Source organism: Manacus vitellinus, unplaced genomic scaffold (assembly GCF_001715985.3).
Source record: "Manacus vitellinus isolate BGI_N305 unplaced genomic scaffold, ASM171598v3 scaffold_38_pilon, whole genome shotgun sequence".
Classification (NCBI taxonomy): Eukaryota; Metazoa; Chordata; class Aves; order Passeriformes; family Pipridae; genus Manacus; species Manacus vitellinus.
This window is the reverse complement of record NW_021940526.1, coordinates 1,521,810-1,533,720: the sequence shown is the minus strand read 5'-3', so window position 1 is coordinate 1,533,720 and position 11,911 is coordinate 1,521,810. Positions and strand designations below refer to the sequence as shown.

The 11,911-nt window shown below is 37.0% G+C and overlaps 1 protein-coding gene across 1 annotated transcript in view; it reads right to left on the bottom strand.

Annotated features, from left to right (window-relative positions):
* Positions 1-451: 451 nt before the first annotated feature.
* Positions 452-11,911, bottom strand: part of ESF1 (ESF1 nucleolar pre-rRNA processing protein homolog) — a 29,348-nt gene continuing 17,888 nt past the window's right edge. The window contains exons 9-13 of the mRNA XM_008932988.4: positions 9,062-9,183; positions 7,706-7,796; positions 2,893-2,960; positions 1,960-2,106; positions 452-1,799 (exon numbers count right to left, since the gene is read on the bottom strand). Coding sequence (XP_008931236.4) covers positions 1,503-1,799; positions 1,960-2,106; positions 2,893-2,960; positions 7,706-7,796; positions 9,062-9,183 — 725 coding nt within the window. The 3' untranslated portion in view covers positions 452-1,502. The remainder of the gene's footprint in view (positions 1,800-1,959; positions 2,107-2,892; positions 2,961-7,705; positions 7,797-9,061; positions 9,184-11,911) is intronic.

The following is an 11,911-nucleotide window of genomic DNA, read 5'->3' as shown; positions in this document are numbered from 1 at the left end:
AGCACTGATAACACAGAAGTGTTCACCAGAACTCAGCACCGTTAGAGGATTAAGGAGTCAGTGCAGTTTGTTGCTTTCATCCCCCACCAAATTCGTTTTCCATACAAATTATTAAACAAAGCTATGGAAGACTATCTGTGGACCCAGTATTAAACCAAAATTAATCTGAAGATGTTCAAATGTTTATGAAGAGCAGTTGCATTTGAAACAGTTGAGGTGTGCAAATATTCCTCAGGTACATCGCTGCAAAGCATTCTTGTAAAATCCATCTCCACCTGTATTTCCATATTGTGTTCCTTAATTTCTTCAGTCATTTTGGGCACTATACAGCCTCTCATGAGCTAAATCTAACTCTGTAATACATAGTGAGATAAATTTACTTGCTATAAACACTAGTTTTCACTACCTATAATTTTAACCTCTGTTTAAATTTGCAGAACATTTTGGAAATTAACAATACTTCTTTCAAACTGCAAATTACCTTTCAGCTCCTTTCTAAAGTTTCCAGTCATTTTTTGATGCAATGTTGTATTTCCATTAGAGTTGACACAGCAAGCCCTTAAAAAAACCCCAACATCCCAACCCAACCCAAACCTTAAGACAAATCAACAGCCACATTCCAGGGAACAGCAATAATTTTCTACCTACTGTATTTTCCCTGCTCCACTGACACCTTCATCACCAACAAACAATATGGTTTCTAAAAATTGTATCATTTAGATCTGCCTTGGATTTTTTTTACATGTGCAATGTTGAAAGTCTTTCTCTATATGTAACCATAATCATGGGAATGTAATATTAATAGCAAAAAGTTTAATTTTGGCATAATTTGATGGAGGCGCAGAAGAAGAAAACACAGCTAATGCCCAAAATTCCTTTGGGCATAAATTTAAACCATTTATTTCCAACGTATGTTAATGAAACACTTCTAAATGGCAGTATTTCCATTAATTAGTTCTATTACCCAGGAAGTCTTTAAGGAAGAAATTAAAAAAGCATATATATAATCTTTTAAAAATATACAAAAAACTTGTATACAAAATTTCTTCAATTTGTAGTCATATTACTTCCTTCTTTCTCAAGACAGGTATTCTTTAAAGATCTCTGTGGAATTAAAAACATTAAGATCACTCAGGCTCAGCAATAAGCCTCTGCAGAAGTGTTTTTATTATTTATAAATACACCCATAATTAGGGCTACTTTTTGTAGCCATCTTCAGCACTTCTATTATTTTTAAGAGATGACACAATACAAAACTAACTGCCTCAAAACCTATGTGTTTTCAAGGTGTAGTTTTCCAATAGTAGTACAAAACAGTAATTGTTGTGGCAGAGGAACAGTGTGATTATTACTCTAATTACTTTGAAACTCACCACCATAATTAAGTGACTGTTGGGGAAATTTTAGGCAGACAGGAATCAGCAGGCTGCAGTAACTTCAGTAGGTGTCACCAGTTAGAAGAGCTGAGACTAAAGTAAAGTCCAAGTAAAACCAAAGTTCAGTTATTTGAATTTCTGCTTTTTCCTTGCCTGAAACTCTTCAGTTTTATTTTTGACAGACTTTATGAGCATTGACAAGGCAGGATCTATGGCTTTCTTAGCAACTTCTCCTTTCTTTGCCTTGTTCTCCTGGCCCTTGTTTGCCTCCTTAAGATCCTGCTCCTTTTCTTCTCTTCGGCGCGCTTTCTCTTCCAGGATCTTTTCTACTGCCTTTGTCTTCTTGAAGTTTGGATCCGAAGGATCCAAATTAAACAGGGGAGAAGTAAACATGGCTTGGAATCTTGTGTCAGCAACATTTACCTGAGGGCAGAAAGGGAGCATTTATTTTAGGTAACCTTTTCCCGTGATAGCAAAGCTTTTAAACCCAATGAAATACGAGCTGTTTAAGAAGTCACAGCTCACAAGACTGTTTGTCATCCCTGGAACTGTTCCAGCCACAAAATCAAGAGTACTCCATTACCTGGAAGTCATCTTCTAGTAATTCTTTCCTTTTCATAAGAAGTTTCTTTTTCTTCTTGCTCAAATTCTGTTGTTCTACAATCTTTTTATAATTAAAGTGTTTTCTGGTGTCATCCTCATCATCCATCATCAGCAGGGCCATTTCAGCCTGTCACAAAACAAGAAGGTCCATGTACACAATGAAATTAAGTTTTCTATGAAAAATATAGCATCTTGTTAATAAAGCCTGCATGAGTGTACATTTATATATAAGAGCTGAAATAGGGTTGTCAGGGCAGTATTATTTAATCCATAACAACATTCTTTTAACATTTTGAGGTGTATTTCCTTTTTATTAGATATAAATTACCCTAAAATATTTCCTTTTTATTGGATGCAAAAATAATTTCATATATAATAATATAATATGAATAACACAATGCTTTTATTATACATTTATATTATTATAATTAGTGTGATTAATATATAATAAAACTAATACTCTAATTTGAAAATTGTACACCATAATTTATAAATTGCTAATGGATACAATTTCATATTGAGATTTCTATACCAAAATAAAAATTAACATATCTGGATTTAATACATTTATTTAGTTAACTTGTTCTGAGAAAGAATGAAAAGCAAACATGAACAGCAAACAACTCAATCTTCAAGGTTAAAAATCTACAGGTTTGAACACACAAATGTTTCATACAATGCTGATGTTAAAAGGTAATGGTTCAGCACTGCCCAACAAACTTTTTTTTGGGTAGCTTCTGTTTTAAAAGCTCTCACTATTAAAATTATACAGTTTTATAAACATTATACAGTTTTATTAAAATTATACAGTTTTATGCCATTGCCATCCTGTGCACCCACAAACACACCCCAAATATTTGCAGAATTCAGGCAATGCAGCATCTGTCATTCTTAACATTTTAAACCACTCTACCTTCTGTTTTTCAACTTCATCTTCATCTTCTGAGGTACTTTCTACTGATTCTGGCTTCTTCTTTAGACCTAAGTGCAAATAGAGGACATACTCACATTTATATAAGCTTTTGAATGAGGGTATAATTTACCTATGGTTAGAACCCCTAAGTACATCCCATTTTCTTGCAGTCAACACTGCAAGGTGTGGAAAAATGCTGAAAAGTTAATAAAAAACAAGCAGAGTTAAAGCAATAAAAATACACTGAATATTTGTTCAATGGAAGGAGCAGCAATATTCAAATGGCATAAACAAGTCAACAAAAAAAAAGAACAGTTATGAAAAATGGATTTACTGTATTTTTCATAGAGCAGTAGAGAGAGGTATCACAACAGTGTGGGCAAACATATGACATCACACCACTCCCAGGGTGTTTTATCATGGGAATTAAGATATAATTGACTCTGTTCAGCCTGAATATTGTTCTGATGAAGCTCTCCTACTCTCTCAGCATTTAGATACACCGTGATTAGACAGACATAATGAACAGCAATAGCATAAGACATGAGTCAAACATAAACTAATGAAAACAGACCCATTTATAAATCCTACAGAATCAAATTATTCTCTTTGGAATGCCTGGAGATCTTGATCAGGAAGGAGCAGGAGAAGCAGAAGGTTTGGTTTCCTGACCCGAACCACATACTCTGACCTCTGAGCTTGGAATTACATTCCCAGGCAATTCACTGCAGCCCACTGGGGGTACTCTTAAGGAAGATACTTGGCTTCATTTTGCTAAGCCAGGTTTGTACTCAGACTAGAAATACAGAGATGCCAGAAACATGTCAAGTTATATCACTAAGGATACTCTGGAACAGAACACATTTTTTGAGGAAGATTTTTTTCTGCCTTGACTATTCTCTTGACTATTTCTACATGGATTCCAAGCTGGAAATGGATCTCCAGAAGAAGCAAACTGCCACCACTAAAAAAAAAAACTATCCTGATGCGCAATGTCATCAGCTTAAAAACTATTCTTGATTTAGTAGTTCCAAAAAACATGCAGGAAAATCAGATTTAAAAATAATATTGTTACTTAAACTACACAATTTAACTACACAATTTAAGTTAATGTGTAGAAGGGAGAAATAAATGTCTTCTGTAAGACTTCAACAACTGTGGAATCTTTTTTATCTTCCCAGATGTGGCTAAACTAGGGAAAAGGAAAGAGGGCACAGAAATACAAATCAGAGACAATTATATGAGAAGTTAAATCAGTAAACCTCTGTCTTTCCACACATCCCTCAAGGAAAGGTCCCTCAAGTCACCTTCCCTCATCTTTCACTACATGTGGAATCACAGAAGTGAACACAGGTTATCTTTATGCCTTCAACATTTTCTGTGGCTGCAGGTGGGGCTGAACCAGGAGCTGGTATCAAACTGAGCTCTCCTCCATGAAAATAAATAAATTAATAGAACCTTTATTTCTTATTATGACGCTGTGCAGCCAATAAAACCATCTTTGGACCTAAAAATCACTTAGCACTCAAAAATTTGCACCATATTGAAAAGTTTGGTTTCAGAATTCCCAAATGGATCATTTTCTGTCTTTTCAATACACTCCTTCAGCAGTCCCTCTTCCCACATACATTCTGGAGGACACCCCCACACACACACTTTTTGCCCACTTATGGCAAACTGATTGCAAACCCTCAGATTTTTCCTAGCACCTCATTCCCACTGCCATCTTTTCATCAGGTTTGTTCCCCCTACAGCAGCAGACACCCCAGTGTTATGCAGAACCAGCTGGGAGCTGCTACCAGCCAGTAGGAAAAGCTTCCAGTCCTTGTTGGACCCCCCCCCACTCAATCTGCCACTTGGCTGTTTCTCAGCTCAAGGATTTCATTTGCAATGTTCACTTTGCACATCAACAACTTTCCAGTGCTGACAGCAAAAGTTAATCATAGTTCTGAGACTTCAGTACAGAGGTTGACCCCAAATCTAAAACCCCTCTCACAAGACCTCTTATCTGCCTTACTCAGAAGCTTGAGAGTCAGTCTCAAAAGCCTCACAAAGACACACAGTAAATGAGTCTTTTCATCTACTTTATCTTCCAAGTACAGGTTCTACAGCTATACTGAGATTTTGCTGTTAACCTCTAATGTCCCTGCAGTCCTACAGCTCCCTTCCAGCTTTAAAAAGCCATCAATTCCTACATATATCATAAATGAGATCATGAGAAGGCATCAAATGGTTTGGAACCTAGAGGAGTTACAATAATGTTAAAAGACCTTTTCCTCAAAGAAGGATCAACAGAAATTACATTTAATAGTCTGAAGTGTTCTGAAACTATTCAGTGATCTCCAAAATCAGGACATTGCTCTCGTGTTAATAAGCAATTGCACTATTCAGCTATTAATTTTCCAACAGTTTAAGCTACAAGAGTCATTCTGTCTCCCATGAACCTTTTATGAGACCCCACAGAAACCAATGCAGCAAGACTGAAACCGGCCAAGCCAAATCCAAGTTTTCCAATGCTTTTTGAAACACTATGGGCATCAGTGTAAAATGGAAGTGACAAATGATTTTTTTTCTTGACAACATAAAACTAGAATCAAGCTTCTGGAATGCAACATCAAGGCTCATATATATGCAGCATCTGACATTTTAGCCCATGGTACTATTAAAAAAACACATGAAAAAACTGTGCAAAGTAAGCAGTATCATGAATTTCAGGAGGGCTGATGTGCACACACCTGCACCCTGCACAGCCATCCTTTGGGCACAGCAGGAATGAAGAATTCACTCTACCTGGCCTCTCCCAAGATGAAGCACCCCCACAGTGTAACAATCACTGCCTGCATTACAAACAGTTATCAGGAACGAAGACACACCTGAGGAATTTATGCTTGAGTAGACTTCCCATAATTTCCAGTTTTCCTTTCGTAGCACTCAAAGGTGTTGTGCCCTTTGCATGCTACAGCCAATTAGTGAATCCAGCATGGGAGCAAATGCAGCCCTGCAAAACCCTAACAGCACTGCTGCATCCTTAGCTCCTGCACTGCTCCACAGGAGTCTGCAAACATCCCCTGTCACATGCTTTTTCAGCATAACCCAAGATAATCTGACAGTCAGTTGAAGGGAATTGTGTATGGCTTAGGAAAATTGATGACCATTCGAGTTATTGCTGCCTGTACCCTACATACAAAGTTGGTGGAGTTCCACTGAAGTTCAAAGATGATTGTAACCCATTTTCCCCCACTGCATAAGTTAGCTGTGCTTAAAAGCAACCCCAGCTGTGAGACAGAGGTTGTTCTGGGTAAACTTGGTGAAAGCCAAAGTTGTACAGTGTAATTACCATTAAAACATCTCCTGGCTTGCAGCCAACCACTGTCCCCTCCCTTTAAAACCTCTCCAGGGCTAACCATGTTCTGGTTTTCTCCTGTATCTCAGCAGATTATCAGTAATTTTGCAGATAAAAGCTTCACTTTTCTTAACCTTTATGTCTATTTTATTATCCTCACAGACTCCACAAACATTAAAGTCTATTCCCCAGATTATGGACAAGAAGGTTTAAGGATGTGCAGATACAACCATTCACTACTGAGCCCCTCCACGGCACAAAGAACTTCTCACATAAAACAGAAGGAAACATTTTATCAGAGATTTTGTATAATATTAGCATGAGAGTACCTAGGTAACCTTGCTATTGAAGAAAAACTAAAAAATTTGGTGGTAGGAATGGTATCTTTAGAATGAGTTATTTCAGAACCTGTAAACAACTCACCATGGCAGAAAACAGCATTACAGGACACCATAGATTGTTTTTTCTAAGACATGGGCAGGACTCGCCCTACTGTTCTGTATTTCAGACTATTAAAACCTACACATAAGCACAAAGTCATTCAGGTTTTGCTTTTTAATTATTTACTTTCCCCTAACACAAATATCAAACAATCAGGTCAGAAGCCTGCGCTGGCTGGTATCAAATTAAAAGTGATTTACACTTTTTAAATGGAATTTGGATTTGCACTGCTCTGCTGAACCCCACCCATCAAAACAATAAACTGGTAATATTTGTAAATCTATTGCTATCTTCTTTTTGTTTGTTTTCTTCTGTCTTTTTTTCTTCTTTTAATGGACTTTAGTATGAACCACCCTTAGGTTTTGGTTCCCAAAACCACAGAATGCCAGGAACTCACCAATAGTGATTTTAACCAGTAAAATCACATGAAATAAATTTGCTGTTATCACAGGAAAAGTTAATTTAGACATCTGACTGAAGAGCTTGTAAAAAAGGTGTCCTCGAAATCTAATGTGAGCAAGTTATTTCCTAAAATACTGCATTTCACTGTTTGTATTTCTATGCAGCCAAGAGTACACAAGAGAAAATGTGTATCAGCCTGGAAGAAAAATGATTTCTTCTGAAAGACAACTTTGTTTATAATGCAAAAAAGTTTGATGTTTTTGTAACTGACCCACATTTCGAAGGGACTCATATATATCTGGCTCTTCCTCTGTAAAAGGATACAGACTTTAAAAGCAATGGAGTTCTCTTCTCTGGAATATTTAGGGGAGCAGCTTGTTTTTAACATCCAGCCCCAGAAACTGGCTAACTAATGGTATCTGCTGAAAGCTGACAGGACATTCCCTACCATTCCACATATCAAAACAGGCATCATTTTACAAGAACAGCAATTTCAGGCAAATGACACCTACTTCATTTAATTCTGAATATGCTGTCTGTGCATTTACTCCAGGTTGGCTTTGTTCTGAAAGCTCAGCATTTAAAGAAAGGGCAGATTTATTCCCCAAGTCACCTGTCTTGACCCACCTGTTTTCTCTAATTCTTCAGCAAAATATGGGTCGTTGAGATCAACATCAGGTGGAAGTTCATCTTCACTCTCTTCTCGCTCAGCAGTGGCCTGTAACAAAGCACAAATATTATTTCAATCAACATATGAACAACCACTTAAGTTTCACTGGAATTAGATGTTCCCTCTGTTACTAACTGTGAAGATGAAAACTGAAATACTGTACATGGAACATCATAAAACTGGAATACACTAAAAACTGCTATAAAGACAGATCAACAATTTAAAACCTGTTTCACACATGTAAAGCTTTTTATTAAGTGTACCCCCAAACTGTGATGTACCAGCTAACCACTCCAACAAATTACAGGATCACAGCACTGTTATATCCTCCCTTTGTGTTCCACAGATTTTCTGCTTGGGCGAATCCTTGAACAAGGAGCTTCATTTTGTGGTCCGAATTTCAAAAAGACTGAGCTTGCATTTAAAAGATCAGATTTTATGTGCCCCTTGACTTAATTTATCTGACTGAACAAGAGTATTACACCAGAAAAAGTTGCTCTGCTACCTAAAGTAGCACCTAACAGTGCTACTTTATTCAGAACACCCATGAGGTTGAAGAAGTTACTCATCAAATGCCAGTGAAAAGTAATTGGAAGTCAAGGTGTAGAGATTACTCTCAGTAACATTATTCTGCAATGAGTTATATTCAGAGTAATTTAAGAAGTTAGGGAAGCTAAATTCTGTATGCCACATGCCTTTTTTCAAGCACAGGCACAAATATTTCATTTATCTGCCTATTCCTGCACATCACTGCCACAGGAGTCAGCTGCTTCACCATTACTTTCCACATGTGAGAATATGAAGCATCAGCAATTTTCACATTAGTATAAGACTGTTTTGTTATTTATACACAAAGCTGTTTACCAAATTTGCTCTTGCAAATTGAAATTGGAATAGTTCTTTGTGGCTATTAATTCTTTGCCAGCTTTGGCAAACAATCCTGTATTATTTTAGCCCCAACATTTCCAAAACTACAATTATCATTCTCATCACAGCTTTGCACACAGTAGCAAAAAGACCCTTCCTAATGCATTCCAAATGCAAATTAAAGCCAACTGTAATTATGAATAATTTATCTTTAAAGCAGCACAAGTAGATAAATGAAGTTTTGTGTAACATATGTATGGTCAGTAGTATCCTGAATATCACTTGCTTTCTAAGTTTGATGAGGTATCCCATTTTTTCCACACGAGTAACTACCGCATATTTTAACCTTAAAATAGCAGCTATACAATCTTCTATTTAGTTTATCCAAAACAAACAATATCAGCAATTTAAGAAAACAAACAAAAAGTGGCCAATGTAAACATTACCTTTCTCTTTTTTTTAAGCATTCTTTTTTCTTTCTTCTTCTCTAGATATTTTTGCCATGGAGTCAGGTTATCCTTTCCTTCCAACCTGTTTTTGACCATTTCTTCAGCAGTTTCTTTGAGGCCTAGAAAAAAAAAACCACCCCATAGTAAATTAAAGAAATGAGATGAATCTGAATTTTTTTAATCAACCGTTTTCTCCTTTGTAAAAGAATAATCTAGTTTTTCTTTAACAAGTCCATAAAAACAACGTAAATATTGCTTAAAACAACATCTTTATGAAGAAGATCACTTTACAGGATGTGTTTTTCCAAATAAAACATTCCTTCAGTAAAAACTGTACAAGAGTCAGAAGAAGAGCTTCTGATGTGATACCTGATTCCCAACATTCTAGCTGTTCCCAGGAAAGGTCTCCTCTCCCCACATTAGACTGTGCAGTCCAAAGATGCCACTTTTTGAGTAACACAATAAAAATAACAACAGGCATACACAGAGCCATTATGTTTAATGTACCACACTCTAATCAGTTAAGATTCTGAATTAGTTTCTGAAACTTTGCCTCTGTGACAATACTGTGATAATGCTGCAGGATCTCTGCTGACCAGTGTATTTTTTGTTCATCATTATAAATGAGAACAGTAAGATATTATTTGTATTAATTTAAAATAAAAATAAATACACAGCTAGAAGGCTCAGAAAAACTGTGAATAAATCCCCCAAATTTCTTGCATTGTGTACTAATGTCATGACATTACATTTTTTAAGTTAAACTAGACAAAGTATTTTAAAGTTATCTAGTCATTTAAGGCTACTTAGTACTAGTCTGCTTTAACAACAGAAAATTATCTAAAATAAAAAAACCAGTAGGTTCCTGGTATGACAGCAAATTTAGATTTAGATTCAATGCTTCAGTTAAATAGCTTGCTTTTGTTTTTTAAAGTATTTATTAACAAGAAGATGAGATTAAGGGCACAGATCACTTGAAACACATCAGCCTATCAAAAAAACCAAAAAAATAAATAGTTGAAAGAGTGTTTTCTGTTATCACTAGTTGCCAGTTCAAATTGTAATACCTCAAGATCAAAACAAACCCAAATTTATAAAACAAAAAGAAAAGGAAAAAGCAGCAAGAGAAATAAACCATCCTCTTACTTGATTAGCAGACCATGTGAGTAAAAGTAGCTTGTGTATTTAGCAGCTGTGTGAACTGAAAGACAGAAGGAGAAAAGTTCTATTCTATCACCAGACAGATTTCTGAAAAATTCGATACACTTCAGGAATGCTTTTGAAAAAGTCATTACATCACACAGCACTTGGATGTTATGAGGACAAACACTGATTTCAGATGCAGCTTATGCACTTTCAGCCCCTTCCTCACAGGATGGGCACTTGCAAGAGCAAAATTCCTTGATGGAAAGAGATGAACTGACTTCTGCACTGGAGCGGAATTCAGTGGCAGGAACAGAATCCACTCCCCTGGCAGGAGGTAATAACTGAGCAATAAAGGATTTTTCTCCTACCTGCAATTCCTTGCTTCCTTCACTACATACTTCTTTTTTTTTCAGCTTCTGTAACAAAGCAGTCAGATATCCCACAGGTAACATCCTCTCCTGAGAAATGACTGAAATATCTTGGGAGTTTGGAGGAATCATGTTTCTGCTTTGTCCTCCAAGTCTGCTATTTGCCATCTCTTCCCCAATTCTACTTGTTCTGATTTTCTCCCTTCAGCAACCCCTTCTTGCCACCCCAGTCCAGCCCTCACCTGACCACATCCTACTCTCCCGCCCCTCATTCCAGTTTTACTGCTCAGGAATCATACTGGGACCTCTCCAGATGTCCTAGACTAGATCCCATTCTTTCTCAGGTTTCTCAATTTGCCAGTCACTGCTCCTCCTCATTCCTTCCAGCTCTCCTCCATATGGAAGAGCTGAAAACAGAGATCATAATGGAAAAAATGGGCACTTTCATGGACAGTCCTGCCCATCCACAGAAGGGCAGGCAGAACATTTTTCTGGAAAACTGCAAACACCAATCCCTGTCCCGGTGCTTGTCCACACTCCAAAAACAATTCCAAGGCTGGAGAGCTGGTTACAACGCATCTGAAATACGAAGTGTGGACAAGATCTAAAATCATATTAAACCACAGAATCATAGGAAGGAAAGAGTGGAGCAAAAACAAGATAAAGGATCCTTCTATTATCCTGGAGAGATGACAGAATTAACAGTAAGTGGAAAACTGTTACAGCCACAAAAATCTGGTGCTAAACCAGCAAACGAATCAGAGCCACAATAAAGGAAGGATATTGCATAGGTTCACTAAAAACGTGCCATTAAGAAACCCTCTCATACAACAAGAACAAACATTCAGTTATCTCCAAAGTCAATGAAAGCAGAGTCATCAGCTTCCCAGAAACTGAACTACTACGACTTTGGATACTACTTTGGAGTACATTTATGGAAAAAATTACTGGTCAGGTAGCAACCTTGTAGATTCTCTGTGAAGGTAGTAAATGCAGAATTAAAAAGTATATGTCACGTCTCCAGAGAAAGAGAGACCCCTGAGAGAGATCTCAAAGGAGGTTACAATATTTCTGATTTATTTGCCTGGAAAATGGAATCATTTGATCCATCTGGCACTGAAGGACTTGGAGGAAAATCCAGCCCTTTCTTGTGGTATTTGGCAGTCTCATGAAAGGCATTTGAGTTTCTCCACAGATTAGAATGGCTTAGAAACTACTGTCCAGACCACTTCCCGGGAATAAGAGTGTATTTAAGTGGTCAAAAGGATTTTGATTGCAGAAGGGGAAAGGAATTGTCTACTTTAGGTAGAGTTATTAGCTGGCCATAGAAAGG